Genomic DNA, 21,434 nt, shown 5'->3' on the forward strand with positions numbered 1-21,434 from the left:
TGTATTAACCCAGATCGTCTGCTACGGTTTCAGTGACTTTCTATATAAAACAAACCACAAAATTGGTCTTTCTACCATGTTACCTCTTCTGAAGTCCATATGGACATGTCTAGCTTTCTCCTGTCAGCAATCATTGGAATTTCCAATGAAGAATTAAGAATAACTCAGTAGTGAAACAGCAGCTGAGGAGACTCCGACGTTCACCATGGCTGACGAGAAACCCAAGGAAGGAGTCAAGACCGAAAAGAACGACCATATTAATTTGAAGGTGGTGGGGCAGGATGGTGCAGTTTAAAATTAAGAGGCATACACCACTTAGTAAACTAATGGAAGCCTATTGTGAACGACAGGGTTTGTCAATGAGGCAGACCAGATTCCGGTTTGACGGGCAGCCAATCAATGAAACAGACACATCTGCACAGTTGGAAATGGAGGATGAAGATATGATGGATGTGTTCCAGCCAATCAATGAAACAGACACACCTGCACAGTTGGAAATGGAGAATGAAGATACGATTGATGTGTTCCAGCAGCAGACGGGAGGTGTCTACTAAAAAGGGAACCTGCTACTTTACTCCAGAATTTTGTTATAGACCAAGAATACATTGGCAATTAGAAAGCCACAATTTGGTTCCACCACATCCTGACTACTACACTATAGTTTTCTCTATTCTTTCATTTCCCTGTCCCCATTTCCTTATTGTACATAAAGTAACTGGTGTATGTGCACAAGCATATTGCGCTTTTTTCTTTCTTTTTTAAACTAAATGGCCAATGTTCTGTTTTGATTGACAGCAGATGGAGGTGGTCTAGGGGAAAGCACAGTTCTGTGAAAATATGCCCCTGCTCCATTAGTGGCATGCTCGCTCATCAGCTCTTATCTTTATATTCCAGGAAGTTATATTGCTCTCAATGTTTTAACAAAAGAACCCAACCACAAAATCCTTGCATACCTTGTTCGGTTGGAGAATTTTAATGTTTTTCATTTATCATTGTAAAACCAAGGACAATTTTATACCTTTTTTTTTGTACGTAGCTGTTACATGTAGGACAATCTGTCTTTAAGTAGAGATAAATTACTCTTGAACAAAATGATCTTAGATAGTTTTCCCTTCAAGTCAAGCATCTTGTCGTTTAAATAAACTTCTTGTTTAAAATGAAAAAAAAGAATAACTCAGTAATGTACTCCCCCCCCCACACACACACATGCAAACAGAAACATGTTCAAAGTCTGAAGATTTAGCTGGTATTTCCTGATGTGAACATAGACAAGAGATTGTGAACATCTTGTCATCACTGGAGAACTTGGCACAGTTTTCCACTTTTGTGGGGCGTATGCCTAGCGTATAGTGGGTTAGAGCCAAATCATCGAGTTAAAGGCTTAAGTCTCTGTCACTGATGTTTTCTCTCCTTGTGTCCACTTGGTCATCAGGTCCTGTTGAGTCTCTCTTGTAACTTCAGTGTCAAGACATAGGCTCAGGCTCTCATAAAAAGCTTTTCTAGTTCTCCTCCTAACTCCATTCACATTGACCACACACAGGGACATTCTTACTTCACTGTCAGAAGATTCCTTTTCAACAACAGATACCTCTCTGCATTTTCTTCCTTGTCTTTCTGCTCATGACTGGATCCGTGGTCATGTTTGCTATAAAACTCTTCTTTGCCTGTGGCCATCTTCCCTTCACCAGAGGGAGCCTTTGTGAACCGGAATCAACATAAATAGTTTCTGATATATAAGTATACTTAATAAATATTCATTGAATACATTTTATCTAGTCTCTATCTTAGTCTGTTTTAAGATCTGTATTTTCCTGAGTGTTCATTTCTATAATCCCAGCATTTAGAAGAATGAGGCAGGGAGACAGCTGAGAGTTTGAGAGCAGGCTGGACTCACTAGCAAGACACTATCGAAAGTAAAATATTTTGGGGGGGTCCTTATTAAAATATATCTTCAAGAAAGAAAATGAGAAGTTTATTTCCGGGTCTTTTGTCTGTTTGTTTGTTTTTGTTTTTCGAGGCAGGGTTTCTATTTCCCAGTCTTAAAGATCTATGTACCATGCATGTTGTTATCAAAGAATGTCCTGTCCTATCTCTTAAGATAAAGACCCAAGATCTGACTTGTCATTTCATGCTGTATAATTGCTTATTTTAAAATTTATTTTAATCATTGGCAGGTAGATAAATTGATAACATTGATTTTGTGGTCAGCTTGTGCCACCCAACCTCACCTCACCCCCACCTGACTCAGTGTTAGATAATACTTGTTAAAGGAACACAGACAACACGGAAGGAAAATGGCAGCTATCATCGGGGTGAAAAAGACCACCAAGTTGCACTGAATGGCCTGTAATAAGCCATGCTTCTCCACGTGATTCAAACGTTGCCTCTCAACTTGTAACTAGATGAAACCCACACTGGTTAGTTCGTTCCACCCCTGCGTTGGTAAATCAAGCCAGGCTGACTTCTTCACGTTATAAAACCAATTCTCACATAGAAAGACTTCTCAGCTTCCTCTCACTCGTCAAGCCTGCCGTGTGCCCTGATTTCATTTTCTAGTCATTTCCCCCTGCATCCTTCCTGCTAAACCCGAGATGGACGGCTGACCTCTTTGCAAGAGGTGCGAATGATGCCAGAGTTAGTGACTGCTCTGCGGCTCTGCAAAGCTCCTCCTCCCCAGAGGTCGACAGTCCTTCGGGCGCAGAGGTTGGGAAGCAGGACAGGAGACACTCTTGGGGTGCCCTCCGAGAGGAGCAAGCAGAACCCTGGGTGCCGAAGAGGCCGCGCGGGGGACCGGCGTGCCCGTGCCATGCGGAGCGTGGACTCCCGCGGTCACCCCGCAGCTGCTGCCCCTGCCCCCGGCTCTGCTCCGCGGCTGGGCCGCCCGGCGCGGGCCGCTGTCCACAGTGGGAGGTGCTGAAAGCAGGGCGAGGGGGCGGCGGGCCGGCCGGCTGCTCCGAGCGCCCCCCTCCGCGCCGCGCCGCTCCTCCGGCCCTCCCCTCCTCCATCAGCCATATTCCGCGCGCGGGGAGGGCTGGGGGAAGGGGCGAGCGCCGGGGGCCGGCGGCGAGGACAGCCGTCTCTGCCTCGGGGAAGGAGGGGATGAGAGCTGGGGGGAGCAGCGCGTCGAGGAGGAGGCGGCGGCGGCGGCGGCCGGCGAGGAGCCCGCGCTGGGTTCTGCGGTAGGACTCCCGGGAGCCACCATCATGGTGAAGAGGAAGAGCTCCGAGGGCCAGGAGCAGGACGGCGGCCGCGGCATCCCGCTGCCCATCCAGACCTTCCTCTGGCGGCAAACCAGGTGAGGGGCGCCGGGCTGGGGGTGCTCGGGGGGGTCGCCGGGTCGTCGCCACCGCAACCACCGTGCCACCGAGGCCGCGCCGCAGCCTGCAGCTAGCAACGTCTCTGGGGTGGAAAGCCAGCCCTCAGCACCCACTAAAAAGCACGCATTTAAAAAAAAAAAAAAAGAAAGAAAAAAAATCTCCCTGAAGTTTGACAACAAGCAGATTGGTAGTTTTCGAATAAATATATATTCATTATCGAGGGGGTGGGAGGGTAGAGAACCTGGGCAGAGGGGGCGGGGAACTAGGAAGGTAATTGGGACTGGTTCCCCCCTCCATCTCTTGCTGTAATCCCTGCCTGGTGACCTGTTGTTTTCTAGCGTGTTTGACGTACCTCCTGTGCCCACTTGTTAACCATATTTACTTGGGTTCAGCCAATGTCGTCTTCATGATTAAAGCCCCTGAGCAGAGTGATTTTTGATAGATTTATGTCACCTGGCCGGGCCTGATCCCCCATACCATGAACAGTAAAGGGCTTTCTTGTTATTTTAGAGACCGAGTACAAATGAAAATACATGCTGGGAATCATGGCCCATATCTGTGCTCATTTTTCAGTTTTTAAGATAAAAGCGCGCAAGGGGAATGCACCTCTTCTGACCATTGCCGATATACAGTCCGATTCAAAATAAGAGTGGTGTGGGAAATGGCAAAGCCACGTATCTTTCATGTGTGTAATTAATGTGTAAAAGCCAATGTCGTCAGCTGTCCAACAGCTGCTCATTAATAAGCTACGAGGAAACATGAAATTTGAGTTTTGTAGCAACATGCCCTATTTATTAAAAATATAGTATAAAGATGCTTAAAGATAGTTTTGCTCATGTTTATAACAAAAACCTTTACTAATTTTTCAGTGCATTTTTGAGGCCTAAGCTGGGGAAGCAATATGAAGCCTCTTGTGTGGTATGTGATTCTCACCATTTAATGATTCTTTCCATAGTCTGTGTGATGATTTAACCCAAGCTAAGACGAAATCATATTAACTCCACAAGTTAATTCAATCGACAAATATTTGTGAGCATGCCCTGAACCAGGCACAGTTCTGCTCTTGGGACAGGGTAAAGACATAAACAAAACACAGTGTTTACATCCTGACATGAGGCAGAAAGGCCACAGCTGAATATATACATAAAGTACATAATAAGACAGATGGTGATGTGCAGCGTGGAGAAAAGTAGCAATGCATATTAGAAGAAGCTGTGGTAGGTATTTTATTTCAGAGGCAGTTGGTGGATTCGGTATACGGATTAATTGCTAGTGTGATGCTTGGGCAGACACAAGGGATGAAGGAAGGAGTGCCATCTTGAAGGGAGAGCAGAACTACAAAGGACCCAGCATCCCGTGGAAATAAACTAGAGGAAGGGGTGGGAGTGAGGGGGCAGAAGAAGAGAAGGCAGAGAGAGTAGAACGAGGCCCAGGGGAGTCTTTCAGGGAAGATTGAAAAGTCAAATCATTAATCAACCAAACAGAGACCATTGTGGGCTGGTTCATACAATGAGTGACTGTGGAGTACTTAGATAACTTAAGCAACTCTGTACTTTTATGTCTTGCACACATTGTGCAGGTCTGAAAGCAAAGAGTCTAAAATCATCCTGAAAATCCAGCTATTAATATTTTTACAGAATGAGGTGAATTTGACCCCTGAGGTTCTAAAGGAATCCCATAGCCTTAGAGGACCTATTTTGCAAACTGAGAAAATAAGGCACAAGCTCATGAAGCAAGAGTGAAATGGGTCCGAATAGCTCCACAAATGGATTTAGATCATGTATAGTATAGTGGAAACGTGGGAAGCTGCATGCTTCCATGCTGCCAAATATATTTGTAAACATCTCTATGGATGATGCTCTAGAAAGGACTTCTGAAGTGTAAGATCCACAATTTATGGTGCAAACCAAGTGGAGAGTTAAAGACACAGTGCATGCACATGCATACACACAAACCCACAGGCACACACACTTGGAGGCATTGGCTTTATTGGATTTTCACGAAGATACTTTCAAACTTTCCTTCATTGTCAGTATTAGTGGGATTTCTTGTATCTCAATCATTACAACATCTTGACACTTTAAATCTTCACGCCCTTCCTTCTACCATGCTGACACTTTAGCTTAAGATAACCATGACTATTCTCTGCTCTTCGTAAACACTGTCTGAGGTTTCTAAGGTACTCAAAATATCAAGTAGTTAGGTTTCATGCGTGGATAAGTGAGCAAGCGGGGAACGAGGTAAATAGATGCCAATGCAGGACACAGCTTCAGAGTCTCAAAAGTTTTTAAAGTTACATAAGCAACGTTTGAGAAGGAATCACATTAAATACTCAGTCCACTGAGATTATGAAAATAAGTAATTCATCTTCCTTGACATATCTATGTACTTTTCATTTCCAAAAATGAGTTTCTTTTTTCTTTTTTTGTGTTAGAAAGGAAATAGTTCTCATTAAATAATCCCTGTAATAGAAGTCACTTCGCCCAAATATCTTAATAATTACAACAATACAGCTAGAATATGCAGGGCTTATGTTACATCCCTCTACAAAACAATCGAACAAATGCATAGACCATTTAGGGCACTTAAGTATGAATCATGTTCATACAAGTTAAATCTACATTAACTTTGTTCTAAAAGCTGGTTGGTACGTTGTGCAGACATTCTCTGCCCTTAACAACAACAACAACAAACAAACAAAAACAAAAGATCAAACTTGTTTTTCTGTAGTTTTCTTTTCTCTTTAATCACCTATTTGACAATGACAGAAAAGTTAATAATTCAGTAAAACATAAGGCAACATTTGTCACATCATTGCTTTGAATATTAAATGAGTCATTGGCCCCCAAGTCAAATTTTTTTTGAAATAATCTTGTACTTGAGTTAACATCTGTTGAGGACACTGACAAATTCCATTCCTTAAGACACTTTTATAAAACTCATCTCATTTTGGTCTAGAGCTGTGGCAGACACTTTGGCTACTCAGCAACATTTATATAAAATATTAATAAGTATAATATGGTATTATATATTACAATATATAATATAATATTTTACAACAAATAGGTTGCTAGGTGAAGAAGTTTATTTTAACAAAAATAAAAAACCAGATTACATGCCAGGCAGTGGTCCCACACATCTTTAATCCCAGTACTTGGGAGGCAGAGACAGCCTGGTCTACAGGATGAATTCCAGGACAGTCAGGGATATACAGAGAAAACCTGTCTCAAAAAACAAAACAGCAACAACAAAACCAAAATATAAACAAGAACAAAACAAAACAGCAAAAAGCCAAATCATTTCAGACCATATACCATATTCTTCAGGCCCAAAGCCTGAAAATTAGCAGTTAACAATGACCTATGTCTGAATGACTGTAGGTCAGTGTACTCTTGGCAAGAATAGGTGTGTCTTCCCTCCCCCACCAAAAACCAAACTGAGCTCTGTGATTGTCTTTTAGGTAATGTAGTATTTTAGCATTAATTTTTAATAGTCTCCAATTTTTTTATTTTGTATGCTTCCTAAAATTTGAAATCGGCAGTCCTTTGAACGGGTGTTGGTAGAAAACAAACTGCACGGCCTCTCCCCGGCCCTCTCGGAAGCCATCCAGAGCATTTCCAGATGGGAGCTGGTGCAGGCCGCCCTCCCTCATGTTCTTCACTGCACTGCAACCCTGCTGTCAAACAGGAACAAACTAGGTGGGTGCTGTGGTACTGCTGACTTATGTTGTCCTTTACGTGCAATGTATACAAGAACATGTGTGAAGTAGTTACTCCCGTACCAGGCACTTTGCATACCTTATCTTACGTAATTATCATTGGGTTTCTTTCCTATCAACACCATCACCATTGCCATTGTTTTTAAACTTTGCATATATGAATGTACTCTCACACTCTCCACTCGAACATGAAGAAAGCATCATAGCATCAGGTGAGTTAAAGATTCTGACCCGGCCTGTGATTTCCCATTTGTCCTCCGATGCCTAATGCAACTGTCTTCATGAGCTTGGCATAGTCTCCTAAGGCAGTGGTTCTCAACCTTCCTAATGTGACCCTTTGCTATAATACCTTTGCTACATGTTGTTGTGACCTGAACCATAAAATTATTTTCATTGATACTTCATAACTGTAATTTTGATACTATCAAATTGTAAATATTTTTGGAAATGGGTTTGCCAAGAGGGTTGCAACCCACAGGCTGAGAACCACGGTCCTAAGGCAGACAGAGAGACAGGGAGACAGGACAATAGACAATAATTATCTTGCAAGTTGCTTTTCTCTTCTAGTAATATGTTCTAACCATTTTGCCTATGTTTAGAATACCCATCTTCTCATTCTCTCCCTTGGTTTGTGTCTCTACTTTGATGTTACAGGGACCTTTCCAGCTAGGTCTAAAATAGATTTTTTTTTTAATCTTTACTGTCTAGCTTTTCTTCATGATAAGAAAGGCTTGTTTGGGAAAGCATTCATTTAGAAATCTGACTGATAAAATATGGTAGCATGCTGTTCTGCAGAAATCCTACTCAGTAAGAGCCCCAAGTGGCAATGAGCCTTATAAATCAGTATCTGCTTGAAGTTTGGAGGGTTGCTAATGTCTCCTGGGAAATGGAGTTACAGAGAAAAGATGAGATGTTCTTTCAGAACAAAGGGACTCATCTACTATTCTGGCTTCACATATTCTATTCTTACCTTCACCTGGCTGTGTGGTTGTCTCATGCAGGCCACCAGGATAAACTGGGTGTTGCTGAGACAAAACTCCTTCATACCCTGCACTGGATGCTTCTAGAGGCCCCGCAGGACTGCAACAGTGATCAGTTTGGGGGTGCAGACCGAGGTTCCAGCTGGGGTGGCGGCAGCAGTGCTTTCATCCACCAGATTGAAAATCAGGGTTCTCCGGGGCAGCCTTGCCGAAGGAGCTCCAACGATGAGGAGGAGGGCAACAGAAGGAAGATATTCCAGAATTCCATGGCTACAGTGGAGCTCTTTGTGTTTCTGTTTGCTCCTCTCGTGCACAGGATAAAGGTAAGTAGGAAGCTAACGTTAGGTGTGGGGTGGGATACGTGAGGGAGAGCGGCCTTCAAAGAATGCTTCCATATCTGTTTGCCCGTGTCTTTGCGTGATCTTGCTCGAGAACTTTTAGTTCTACCTTAAACACTGAATTTTACTTTAAAAATGCAAACTTCCTTATATCCTTTATCTACTCAAAAATCTTCAGTGTGCTTACATGCAATGCTCCCCAAATTAAATGTGCTGTATACATTCAAATATGATCTATGACTTAAATTCTTTTCTTGATTTGTTAGCTGTTAGCTTCTATTGGTCATCTTAGTGTTCATTTTGGGGAGTTAAGGGAGACATTCCATGAAGGTGCTCTTTCTGTTTGCTCTGCATGCCTTTCCATCCTTTCTTCCTCTCATGGCCCTTTCAAGTTCAGCTTCAATGTTATCAGTTCCATCAAGTTTTTCTTGGACCTTCTCCACATAGATGCAGTTGCTAGCTTCTCTCTCTTTTCATAGCCATTTGCAACCACCTTTATTATAAATACAGGAGCTGGAGCAGAAGCCTTAGTTTTTATGTGCCAAGACCTTTTGACAGTGATATAAAGCAACTGAGCTTTTATTTTAAAGTATTTTAAATGCATAAAATAGGAAGCACAGCGTTGTATGTTATAGTGAGAATGATAACTCTCCAGATATATGAATTTAGTTATATCATATTTGTCTGATATCTCATTTGTAAAATCATAGATACCTCCAACACTGTTAAATATATGTGAGGCCTTGCATAACCTATTCCGTTTTAGTACCAAGATGAGAGATAAGAAGCTATTCATGTGCTTGGCTGTTCCTTCAGTATTATAATCCTAATGAGTAGATATGCCAGACAGCAATGAATACATGAAGGTGGATAGAACCATTAACAGTTACTATGAAGGAGTGGACTAGTATCAACTTCAGTTTTTTTAAAAAAGCATTATGAAACATAGTAATTTTTTTTTAACTTTCAACTACTGAAAGTCTTTTACGAGAGTCACTGAAGGGAAAGCGTCTCTTCATCTGCGACATCTCATTTGCCTCTGGGATCTGTATGTCCAGGCCCCTGCTCACCTCTTCAGCCTCACTAACCTTCATCATTACTGTGGGCTCATCTGCAGACTCCACAAACCCATTCTTAGGTCCAGGTCTTTGAGCTATTTTTCTTTTCTTGAAACATTCACTCCTGCCCTCTCCCTTCACATTCTCACATGGCCATGGATTTCTTGTTGATTTGGGCACTGTCAAATGTCAACACAGAGGAAAGTTCCTCCACTGCTTTTCACCCTGTGTTTTTCCTTAGCAACTGTCACTACATAGCTGCTGGAGAACATCATTAGTGCTCATTACTCTCACTTGAACAGAGGTTCTAAATGGAGGGAAGCTGTTTTCCTGTGTCACAACCATATTCCCAGTGTCCAGATGAGTGCATGGCTCTCAATAAATGCTCATTTTACTGACTCACTGAGAAAACCCAAGATGTTATCAGATCCCGAAACAGCCGTCATATGTGATACATAGTCCTTAAATATGAAGATGACAAGGGAAATGGTTCCCTTAAAACCTCCTGTGGAGATGTCTGCATGTCAGAAAATAACATCTGAATTGGAAAAATAGGTGATCCTAGAATAACTGTAATGTTATTTGGAAGACATGGCTAAGAGTTCAGCTCTTGAAAACCAATGATATTACGTTTTGAGTTCAGTGCCTGGAAATGGCTACTGTATGACATTAAGTGGCTACTGTATGACATTAAGTAATTCATTTTTAAGCCTATGTTTTTATCAAGTATAAATTGGAAGTAGGAACAAATTTGAGAGCATTCTGAGGATTAATCAGTTTGTAGTATTTAACCTAAAACATAGAAAGACATTAAGAAGGCATTTTGTTTCTATGTCAGTATTTTATTGCTACTAGTATTCTATACTATTGGACGAGAAGTGCTAAGTTCTCTTTCAGCAGATATGGCAGAGTTGAAATGCTCCCTGAAAGCCCTCCAAAGTTTAGCAGTAGCCTGGCAATGGGCACTTACCAAGGAGTCAGTATATATGGACATGTTGTAGTGACAGATACATTGTAAATAGCTGTTATTAGCTATCTGGCTAGAATAATTATTGCACTATCATTTTTCATTGTTGTTTATTCTGGATACTATAAAAATATAATTATTGAGCCAAGTAATATGCCTGCAAGGCTTTCTCTGTTTGAGGATGATGTAGGTTTTTTTCTAAGTCACAGGGGATGTACGATATATAGATTAGTATTCCTTAGCTTTAACACTGTTGGCATTTGGGACCTAATAATCCTTTTGTTGGACACTATGCCATGACCTGTAAAATATTTAGTGCTGTCTTGGTTATCTACCTGCTAAGTGTTGGTCACATTCTCTCCTCCCTAAGTTGTGACAGCCACAAATATCTCTAGAGGTCACCAAATGTCCCCAGTTCTGTGGGTGGTAGAGAGTTAAACTTGACTGAGAACAATACCCTAGACTTTTCATCTGTCTACTAGCTATAGGACTGTGTTGAAGTCTATTTTCTTCCCTGTCCTTTCTGCCCCTTACCAGTACTACTCCTATCCTTTACTCTTCAAATTCCAACCCAAATCAACACCAAAGGCCATCTCTTCGCTCCCTGTCTGAGAGATCTACACGTTACTGGAGAGCACACATAGCCATCCCAGGTCTTCTACAAAACCATGGTCTCCTGACCTAGTGAACGGCCCCCTCAGCACTGGCACAGACATGTGCTCTCTCACATCAGATGACAGGGACAGCAAAGTTTAGTCAAAGCATGAGACCAGGCTTCTGTACTCTCCACTCCCATTCAGCCTCCAGTCTCCGTGCTTGCTTCTCGTCCGTAACTGACAATGTTTCCATCCACCCACAGGCATGTTTGTATCTTCGTTGCCATTTTTCCAGACATGAAGCTGAAGCACAGAGCTGAGTATCCAAGCAGTTAGTAGCTGAACCAAAATCCCAGTCCATCAGATTTCCTTCTACGTCTTTCCCAGCTTTTGTGCTGGAGCAGTTACCAGTCAGGCCATAAATAACTAATGTTGGACTTATTCTTGTTTTGCAGTCTGCACTTGGTTCTACCTCAGCCATATTTGAAAGGGACACTGTGCCTCCCTATTGCAAGGTTCTATTGCCCAGATGGCACCAGTGGCTGCTTGCTGTTTTTCTTGCATCCTTAGCTCTGCTGCTACAGCTTTCCTTGAAGAGCCCCTCCCAGTGACATGAGGCGTCTGTGCCTAAGCTGCGCTCTCCTATTTCTGCCTCTTCAAGTCAGACTCCTTCTTGCCACAAGACTAATTTCAAGTTAGTGATCCAAGCAGAGAAACCGAAACCATGGGCAGGTTGTTTTCTCTGGACTGATCCTGTGGTCTGTATTTCACATCATTAGCTTTTTAATTACCTTTGCTTTCTCCCTCGCTCCTGACATATCCCAGAAATCACTGAGCTTTCTCCCTCACTCCTGACATATCCCAGGAACCACTGAGCTTTCTCCCTCACTCCTGACGTATCCCAGAGATCACTGAGCTTTCTCCCTCACTCCTGACATACCCCAGGGATCACTGAGTACTGCCCACTTTACCTTGAAAATAGTTCCCAAATTTATCACATAACCCCTGCCCTCTGGTCACAGACTTTGTCCTATAACTTTGGACCCTTGAGTTGCCATGGTAAATGGCTCAGCTCCTTAATGTTTGCTCTAGGAATGTGATTTTCACCAATGAGAGGTAACTTGTAATTTTTTTTTTTTATCGCTTCAAGGCTCCTGTGAGGGAAGAGAGTTGTTAGGCAAGAGAAGAAGCAGCTAGGGAAAGAAGCTAGAAGAAGCTAGACGTAGGACAGAAGAACTAGAATAGAAGGAAATAAAGAAATTGAATCGGAAAAGCCTGGAAGAAAGATTTATTTGCCCTCAGATTTCCTGAATTCTTCGCTGGCTGCTGCTTCCTCTCTGAACCCTGAGAAGGCCCTGGGGATGGATCCCAAAGACTCTCATTACTTCTCCATGCCTTAACCTGACCTAAGCCTTTAGCATCTCTTATTTGAGCCTCCTACTTTCTAGCTGGATTTGGTTTCCTGGTTTGTGTCATAAAATCTGTAGTCAACACTAAAGTGGCTGATATAAAGTGCAGATCAGACGCTGTTGATCATCCTTACAAGGATTTGCTGGTTTGTGTCCGTGCTGTGTGTCAAAGTCCTCGCTCTGGTATCTCGGACCCTCTGTGGTGTGTACACCTCTCTCTATGAGCTCTGGATGTCTAGCCATATTTTTTCAAGACTTTTCCCTTCGAAGGTCCTGCTGCCAGGAATGTTAGGGTTAGGTTTACATTGTCCACCCCTCTGACTAGAAAACACCTGGTCATTCTTTAGGATTTTACTCAGACTTTATGCTTGCTCATCTCTGTCTCAATAATACTGTAGGAACACATTTATTGTTGTAATTAACTTGTTTACTGTAATCTTTTTCTAAGTCTTTCTCTTATTAGTTTGTGAATGGTTAGAAGTTAGAAATTATAGTTGAATCTGTGGAGGTAACACAGTATCTGTACTTAGAAGATAATATACATTAGATGAATTAATTTACAAATCAACAGTCGTATAAGTTACTCATTTATTTATAAGACATATTGATGCTTTTAATTTACAATTAACTCTAATATTTTACCTAAATCATTAATACGGATATTCTGCCAAACATACTATTAATTTTATACTCAATTTAATGAGTGAAAACAAAATACATTTGATAAAGTGCAGATTCTCATATTGGCACTTATTCTTTGAAGGAATATTTCTTGGGTGCCTACCATATATGAAGCACTATTTAAAATTTTAGAGAAACAGCAGGAGATAAAGAAAAATGCATAGCTGCAAATGGACTTGAACAAACTCGTGTGTGAAGTATATAATTTTGTTTAAATGCTAGTTGCTCAGGGAAATCTGCTCAATGGCCAGTGAATTTCTCAATGCTCTCATTGGAATGAGACCTCAGCGGAATAAATAAAAGAACCCAGAAGGCGCAGAAACAGATTCTGCCTGTGAAGGCATCTGCTTGTTTTCTCAGGATCCTTTGAGTCTTCCTTCTGAACTTTTTACATGATTTCCAGAAGTGTTCTCCAGGGACCAAGTTTCTGGTTGTGCGCGTCCATAGCGCACATAGAGAACCACTGAAGGAGTGTAATTAGCGTGGTAGGGCCTCTGTAATATGACAAAAACACTTTGAAAAAAGCACACTGACATACGAGGAAACCACAGGTGTAGCAGGTGTTCAAAAATGGAGAGAGACTGAATTGAGATGCTATTATCTGGAGAAAGTAGAAATATGTCCGCTTAACCAATGAGGACACATTGATGGTCAGGATGGGGAATTGTCTGGATCAGGCTGGCTTATTTTGATGGTTCAATGATGGAAGAAGACCCAGGCTATGGTGAGCAGTACCATTCTCCAGGTAGGGCATTCTGAACTGTGTAAAACAGGAGGAAGCAAGCAGGGCGTGTTTATTGTCTTTGACTTAACTGTGAGGTGATGTGACTAGCTACTTCTAGTTCCTTCCTTCTTTCCCCATCAAAAACAGATAAATAATCTTTTCCTCTTCTAGGTTGCTTTTAGTTGGGTTATTTATAACATAACAGAAAATCAAATGCAGACTCCCAAGTCTCTGACAATGTGAATTTATCTGGGTATTTGTTTACTTTATGTGTGTGTACCTGAGTGTATGTATGTGAAGTATATAGGTGTAGTACCCTTGGAAACCAAGAGAGGGTGTCATATTCCCTGGAACTGGGATTTCAGGCTGGTTGTGAGCTGCCTAATAAGGATGCTGAAAGCCGAACTCTGGTCCTCTGGAAGAACGGCAAGTGCTTTTGACCACCCAGCTTTCTCTTCAGGCCTTCATCTAGGAATTTTGTAACTCCTTTTAGCTGAAGGTTTCTTATCTTTCAGTGAACTTGATTCACCTTTTGTTGAATCACTTTTCTTCTAGCTTTAAAGCCCCTTTTTGCTGATATCTTCTAGCTCAGGGGTTTTTAGCTATAGATGTGTAAGAAGGTCCTTGGGGGAACTTTGAAAAATCTCACAGGGTTTGTAATTTGATGGGTCTGAGGATGAGAGCAAAATGAGACCTGAGCCTCCTCTGTGCCTTAAAACTTCCCAAAGCAGTTGCAATAGCACAAGTTAGAGTTGCAAATGAATCCCTTGCTCTCAGAAGTGTTCACCGATCTGTTTGTAGTCCCTGCTTCCACGTTCACTTTTTTGATAAGCTGAGATGTTTAAGATGTGATCTTATGATGTGTCTGAACTCTATGAGGCTGCATTTTCAAATGCCTAAGCCTGTCTCTCTGATGGCACATCGAGACACAAATGGCACATCAAATGTGTTTCTGGATGGAGCTTTCCATTAAAAATAACTGTACAGGCATGGGTTGAAAAACCAAATTTAACAAATATTTATTGGGTATCTTTTTGCACACAATTTCCCATCTGTGTTAAATGCTGTGGTGGTGCTGGGAGCTGCAGGAAAGGGGGATTCTTCAACTAGTCCTTGCCTTGAAGAATTAGGATTGTTAAAAGAACATTATGATATCACCCACTCTAAAGAATCAAAATATATTTACCCAGTTCCATGAAATAAAGAGAGAAACACTGGGGACCAGGAGTCAAAGTAGCCAGGCTCTGAGGATATTGCCTTCTGAGGGAAAAATAAGGACAATTACATAATTAACAGGAATGACACTTTAACCAAGCATAAAGAGATCTGGCAAGACTATGGAAATAAACAGATCTCCCTCACTGCAAACAAAGCAATATTTATGTATTCCATGATTTTTCCAAGGCTACATTTGATTAATTTTTCATTTTCCATAAAGCAGGCCACTGTAATTTCCATCCTGACTGTAGTACTAAAAGAATCATCTGTTTGCCTAGAAACATCCATCCGAGTGTTTGACAGAGCAAGTCCCTCTGAAAATGGTCTGTGCAAGGTGACAAATTCCCTGATGCAACCAATTACTGAACCTCCATCTTCTCTGTCCGCAGGAATCTGACCTCACCTTCCGACTGGCCAGTGGGCTGGTTATCTGGCAGCCTATGTGGGAGCACAGACAACCAGAAGTCTCTGGCTTTACAGCCCTGGTGAGGCCCATCAGGAGCATCATTACAGGTTCGTGACTCCAGTGCCCAGGCAGGTCACCTCACGATAGGTATTGTGGTAGAAGGGTTTTCCTTTAAGAAGAGAATCAAAAGCAAGTCTCTCTGGAAAGTTATCTGGGTGGCCTAGGTATGAAGCATGCTCACTTGGGACACATATGATTTGGTCATGTGACTTTGGATATGTCATTTAACTATATTGTGCTTTTGTTTCTTCATCTAAGAAATGGGAATTTAAATATTAATAATGTTCATAGAATTGTTGTGAAGAATAAAATGTGCACAAATACATATACATGTATATATATAATAAATATATAATCAGAAGAATGACTGTCATATTGTAAGAGATCATTATAAAAGTTATTTTTGAATTGTGGTTATGACAGATGAAGTAGAGGGTCCTTGGAGATCTCTTCATAGTGTTTTATTGCTATCAAAGTATTGTACTTGAAAAACTGGAATTGTGTGGTGAGCTAGTCCTGTGGTTGAAGTGATGTAGAAGTAGCCCAGCATGGTAAATTTTTAAGTGTACAAAAGCTTAAGTATCCTTCACTCTAAGCACATCTCTTGCAATTTAACAGAGTGCGTGTTCCTAGTAATGTAAAATAGAGACACTAAGTGCCTTACCTGGATTCCTAATAAATGTAAGTGAGAAAGTACATAAAGAGCCTGTTTGGGAGTAAATGCTTAATAAACTCCAGTCCTCTGTTCTTAGTCCTACTTTTAGTGTCAATAATAAATAAATTATATAGAAAATCTATAGAAACATATATGTTGTAATCATATGTATACACATTTGTTGGAAATGGTTTCCTTAGTTTGTAGGTTTTGGAGGCAGAGGGCGGAAGATTATGTATGCAAATGGGCTCTATAAGTGGAAGAAAACCAGAAACAAATTCTCCCGTTCTTTTTCTCTATAACCTAACAAAACTCTCTAAGCATTTGATATATTAAGGAATCATTGTAGCCATCGAGTTTCTTATTAGGCATGTGTTTGAAAAGATTATTATTGTGACAAATAGAGTCATTCAAAGGAAACTGATTTGTTTTCACATAAAAAAGAGTAGTTCACAAGTCTCACTATATATATATATATATATATATTATATGTCAACTTTTGAAATATATTTCAAGAGTTGTATCACAGTTTTAAATATCAAGGAACTAAATAAGTAAAGGTGCTATAACTGAATCTCTTGAGATTCTATGTATGGAATGAAGCTAATTTGGATTCAAGCAACTGGATACAAAATGTAAAATGAATGCAAGATTATTTTTAAAAAAAAACTAAAAGTAATAGAAATAAGGCCAAGAGTAAAATATGCATAGGAATAGCAAATTGTTATTTAAATGTCATACCCTCATGATATGCTAAAGAAATGTAATTTTTAATGTTTTTTAAGTTTTGATAAGTTTTAAGTTTTTAAGTTTTTTAAGTTTTATAGTTTTCCTATACAAATGGAATAGCCCTTCACAGCTTGACCCTGGAGTCTTATACGTGTTCAGCCAGTTCTGTACCAGAGATTCACAACTCCAGTATCTCTCTCCTTTTGATTCATACATTGAGGATCATTCAACAGATTTTAAATATTTCTAAGAAACCCTCCATGACAGCCCCACGGACTATTTGCCTTCCTCTCCTTTGACTTCTTGGAAGCACAGAGAGTTGGTTTCTTTCTTCTGTCCTTGATGCCTGGGACTTGACAGGGTGCTGAGCATCTGAAGGGAATTCCGTCATGACTTAGACAACATAGCCAGAAAGACAGTTCCACAAGGAGACCTTGGCAATAACATGTGTTTTCACTACCTAACCAGGGCAGACACTACTACCACGGTGATCCGCAGTTACCACAGCTGCCTGGTCCTAAAGTGAAGAGGTTGTCCATTACCATAGGCTCAGTCTAAATTGGTGACCGACCGAGACACGGATGACTGGCTTGGAATCTTCCATTAAATGTCAAGTTAAACTTCCCGTTGCCTGGGTTTTTCATTTGCAAATTGGTATAATGATGCAGTGGTAGAATAGGGTGACCAAAAAAGATTAAATTAGTTAGCATATGTCAGCTACTTAGGAAAGGACTCAGTATGCAGTAAAAGTGGGATAGCTCATAACTTTTTATTTTTATTATTACCAAGTTCTAAAGCTCATCCTCATAAATCAGATTAAAGAGATAAATATCTACATTGAAAACCTGAGAAGTTTTTTTTTTTTAATTGGCTATTTGATTTTAGTTCATCACACATGATTTAACATTTTCTTTCAGGGTAATTATGTTATATAAACTGTTCTTATTTGAAAATGCCATAAGCCTATGAGGTAAAATGAGCTTATGATATTATAAAATTGGTGTAATTTTTTCCTGTCATCTTTATAGCCAAGAGAAGCTCTCCTGTCAACAGTCAGAGTCAGACCTGTGAATCACCAAATCAAGACACAAAACAGCAAGACGAGGTGAGTTTGTTACAATCTTGAGAAGAGGGACAGGGGGGACACTTTGAGTAGCACATCGTAAGGGCTCAGACATCAGTTTTAGATCCATCCTCTCTACTCAAAACCCTCTATCCTGAGCATGCACTTTGCTCCGTCTGAGACTTTCTGTCAGTCAAGTGTAAAAATGAATTTTTAGCGTCTTCCAATGGCATAGAGATGTTGGAGCAAAACAATGTGAGTATTGTATCTCAATGATGAGTATGAAGTAAGTCGTATTTTATCTCATTGGCTAGCATGTAACAGTAAGTACTAGTTGTCATTCATCGCACACTTAAAAAGCAGCTTGTTGAAATAAGGGGCGGCGGGGCTGCGTCCCTGGCACCCCAGCCGCCTGGCTGGCTTATGCCCCGAAATAACAACACACAAACTGTATTCATTTAAACACTGCTTGGCCCTTTAGCTCTAGCCCTTACTGGCTAATTCTGATATCCCGATCAACCCATCTCTAATAATCTGTGAGCACCGGTCTTACCTACCGGGAAAGGTTCAGCATGTCTAACCTGGTGGCTTGCTTCATCGCGTGTGTCTGCCCTGGAGAGCGGAGCATGGCGTCTCTCTCAGGCATCTGCTCCTGAGAGGAGAGCTGTGGAGTCTGAGCTCACTTCCTCTTCCTCCCAGCGTTCTGTTCTGTTTACTCCTCCCACCTATCTTCTAACCAATAAAATGGGCCACGGCAGTTCCTTTATTAGCCAATGACCTTCCTCCATCAGCAGCTGGACCGGGAAGGAACCAGATCAAACTAGTCCCTCTGAATGTGAGTGACAGTTGTATGAATGGGGCAGACTGTGGGGCCTCTGACAGTGAAACCAAGATTTACCCCTACTGCTTGTACTGGCTTTTTGGAAACCCATTCTCTTTGGATGGACACTTTGCTCAGCCTAGATATAGTAGGGAGGGCATTGCACCTTCCCCAAAGCATTGTGCCTTAACCCCTCTGAGGAGTGGATAGGGAGTGGAGTTGGGGGAAGATGGAGGGGATGAGAGGAGGCGACTTGGATTGGTATGTAAACAAATAAAATAAAGTAAAAAGCATTGCGTGATCTCCCTCTACCTTCTATTCAATCAGAGCAAAGTAAAACTTGACACTTTGCATTGAAATTGGCATATTCTAACTGGCATATTTCTCTTTGGAATAGCATTATCTTCCAAGCTGACCTCCTAGCTGGAGGCTTTAGTGTATTGACATATCTACCATTCTCTGAGCAATTGCTTACACCAGGGCTTATAAACATTATGTAAGTTTTTTTCACTGACAATGTCTTTGTAATCAAGTGTGCTTGATGGTCATTGGTTGGTCACCATCTCCCTGCCTGGTGGCAGTCTTGACGAGGCAATAATTCTTGTTCAGCATGCATTTGGTCATGTGCAGCATCAACATTTGCAGCATCAGGGTCAGCGACTGAGGAGGATGTAGAGGATGAGAAGACAGCCATAAGAAGAAATGCTTTTATAAACTAATAGTCCCTCAAAGGGGACATTATTCCTTGGAAAACCTCAAATACTAACTCCACTGGTGTTTTTCACTTGTCCTCTTCTTCCAAATATACACAAAATGATTGCATAACCCAAATTACACAACAGTGATATATGCATATATTCTTTGCTGCTCAGAACACTGAGGCAGGAGGATTGCAACTGAACTGCTATGGTAGCCATCTGAGGGATTTTGTCCTTTAGAAGTTAATCTATAATACCTACAGAAAAATATTTCCCATTACCTGAGCAAAATTGCATTTGTCAGCTAAATGGAATTAAAATAAACTACTCAATAAAATGAATAACTGAGTGTATGCTTGCAGACCAGATCCCCAAAGGTCCCCAAAGCCAAATAAAATTTTTGTGATTCTCTTTTTCTCATGAATGATGGGAAAAGCTTCATCCTCAGGTTCTGACTTGAGTTTGATAACTTCCTGTTATGCTGGCGTCAAGCTGAGCCTCACGCCTCTGTTCTGTCCTTCTTGGTGCTGACATGTCTTTGCGAACTGTGGGGTTCATAACTCTACAGTGCAGATGCTGGACACAGAAGTGAAAACGAAAACAATGAAGGGCAAGATGAATAAAACTTATAAAATAATTAAGCCTCATGCTTCGAATGACACCAGTTTTTCTAGAAATCTATTTCCATTGCCTTTTAGACAAAGACAGTCTCTAGACCTGTGATCGCTTACGCTGCAAAGGAACTCTTCTTGTGACTCTTTGTGCATGAAGGGGGTAGTTCTAGAGGATATTACCTAGCAAAGGAAGGAGCTAATGTCCTGTCTCACCTCCCGAAGGGACGTCAGGTGGCCAGTGAAGCACTGCAGTCTGATTCCATCTCACCCAAGGCCACCATCTCAGGCTGCCACCAGGGAAACTCGTTTGATGGAAGCCTGTCCTCCCAAACTTCCCAGGAAAGAGGCCCATCGCATTCAAGGTAATTGGCCAGAAGGCTAGATGAAATATCTCCTAACTACAGAAAGTTAGAAGGTCTTCTAGCTACTTTTACAGTCTTCATTCTTTAAAATCTGGATGTGTGTTCTGAATGTGTGAGGGTTTAGACGACATATAAATTGTTATTTACAAGCACAACTATACGTGCTCCTCATTCTAACAAATCAGGCTGGAAGTAGGAAGACATGTCAGATTTGGTGAAATCCAAATACAGAAATCCCAATGATATTATAAGAAAATTACATTGCAGTCATGATTAAGGATCTGCTTTAGTGGGTAAGAACACTTTGTATCAGTAAATCCCTGTAGTGAAATGAGTGTTGCCCAAACACTTTGAAATGATAAGTCTACTTTTTAAAAATTTCAACTCTTCCCTGTTGTTTTGTGAACATAGCAAATTTGCTTGCAAATTCCTTATGGAAGGACCGAGCTAGTCTACCCCTTCCTCCTCCCTAAAGGAACTGTGGACACCTAGACTCACAAATATGCCCCTTCACCTAATGAGCCATAGACAAAGACAATCTCTGTATTTCTTTCTACTTTCCAATGAAATTGTTGTTTGGGTGATAGTACTTTAAAATGATCTTTTAAATGTAGCTTTATTGACATATAATTTCTATGCCATAAAATCAACCTGTTAATGTTTTAATCATTCCTTGGTATATTAACGAAGTTGTGCAATTATCACCAAAATCCAGTTTTAGAAAATTATATCATATTCAGTTGTGGTTACTCCCTTTCCCACACAGACTTAAGGAAGTCTCTGTCATACTTCCTAAATGCTTTGGGTTGAATTTTTAGGCCCTGTGTACAAAGGGAATGATATCCTGCATCTGCCTTCTTTGATTTAGTAATGTTTTTGAGTTTTTTTAAATGTACATCACTACGTACATCATTCCTTTTTATTGCTGAATATCATTAGCTTGGACAAATCTATCAGTTTTCTTTACTCACCATTGAGTGGATAGTTTGTGGCCATATTTTGTATATTATGAGTAATGCTG

The 21,434-nt window shown here is 41.0% G+C and overlaps 1 protein-coding gene and 1 pseudogene across 8 annotated transcripts in view; both read left to right on the forward strand.

The window, feature by feature from the left end:
* The first annotated feature begins 205 nt into the window (after window positions 1-205).
* Window positions 206-554, forward strand: LOC121433512 (annotated as a pseudogene).
* Window positions 555-3,058: 2,504 nt separating this feature from the next.
* Window positions 3,059-21,434, forward strand: part of Unc80 (unc-80 homolog, NALCN channel complex subunit) — a 180,762-nt gene continuing 162,386 nt past the window's right edge. For 7 of the 8 annotated variants that reach the window (XM_041631949.1, XM_041631953.1, XM_041631950.1 and 4 more), the window contains exons 1-7: window positions 3,059-3,295; window positions 4,187-4,235; window positions 6,859-7,015; window positions 8,037-8,338; window positions 15,396-15,519; window positions 17,885-17,961; window positions 20,274-20,413. In XM_041631949.1, the coding sequence (XP_041487883.1) occupies window positions 3,204-3,295; window positions 4,187-4,235; window positions 6,859-7,015; window positions 8,037-8,338; window positions 15,396-15,519; window positions 17,885-17,961; window positions 20,274-20,413 (941 nt within the window). In that variant the 5' untranslated portion in view covers window positions 3,059-3,203. The remainder of the gene's footprint in view (window positions 3,296-4,186; window positions 4,236-6,858; window positions 7,016-8,036; window positions 8,339-15,395; window positions 15,520-17,884; window positions 17,962-20,273; window positions 20,414-21,434) is intronic. The other variant, XM_041631954.1, reaches the window with a different exon arrangement.

The sequence above is a fragment of the Microtus oregoni genome, unplaced genomic scaffold (genome assembly GCF_018167655.1).
Source record: "Microtus oregoni isolate MIOR12 unplaced genomic scaffold, Mior012 000038F_ref0000394, whole genome shotgun sequence".
Classification (NCBI taxonomy): Eukaryota; Metazoa; Chordata; class Mammalia; order Rodentia; family Cricetidae; genus Microtus; species Microtus oregoni.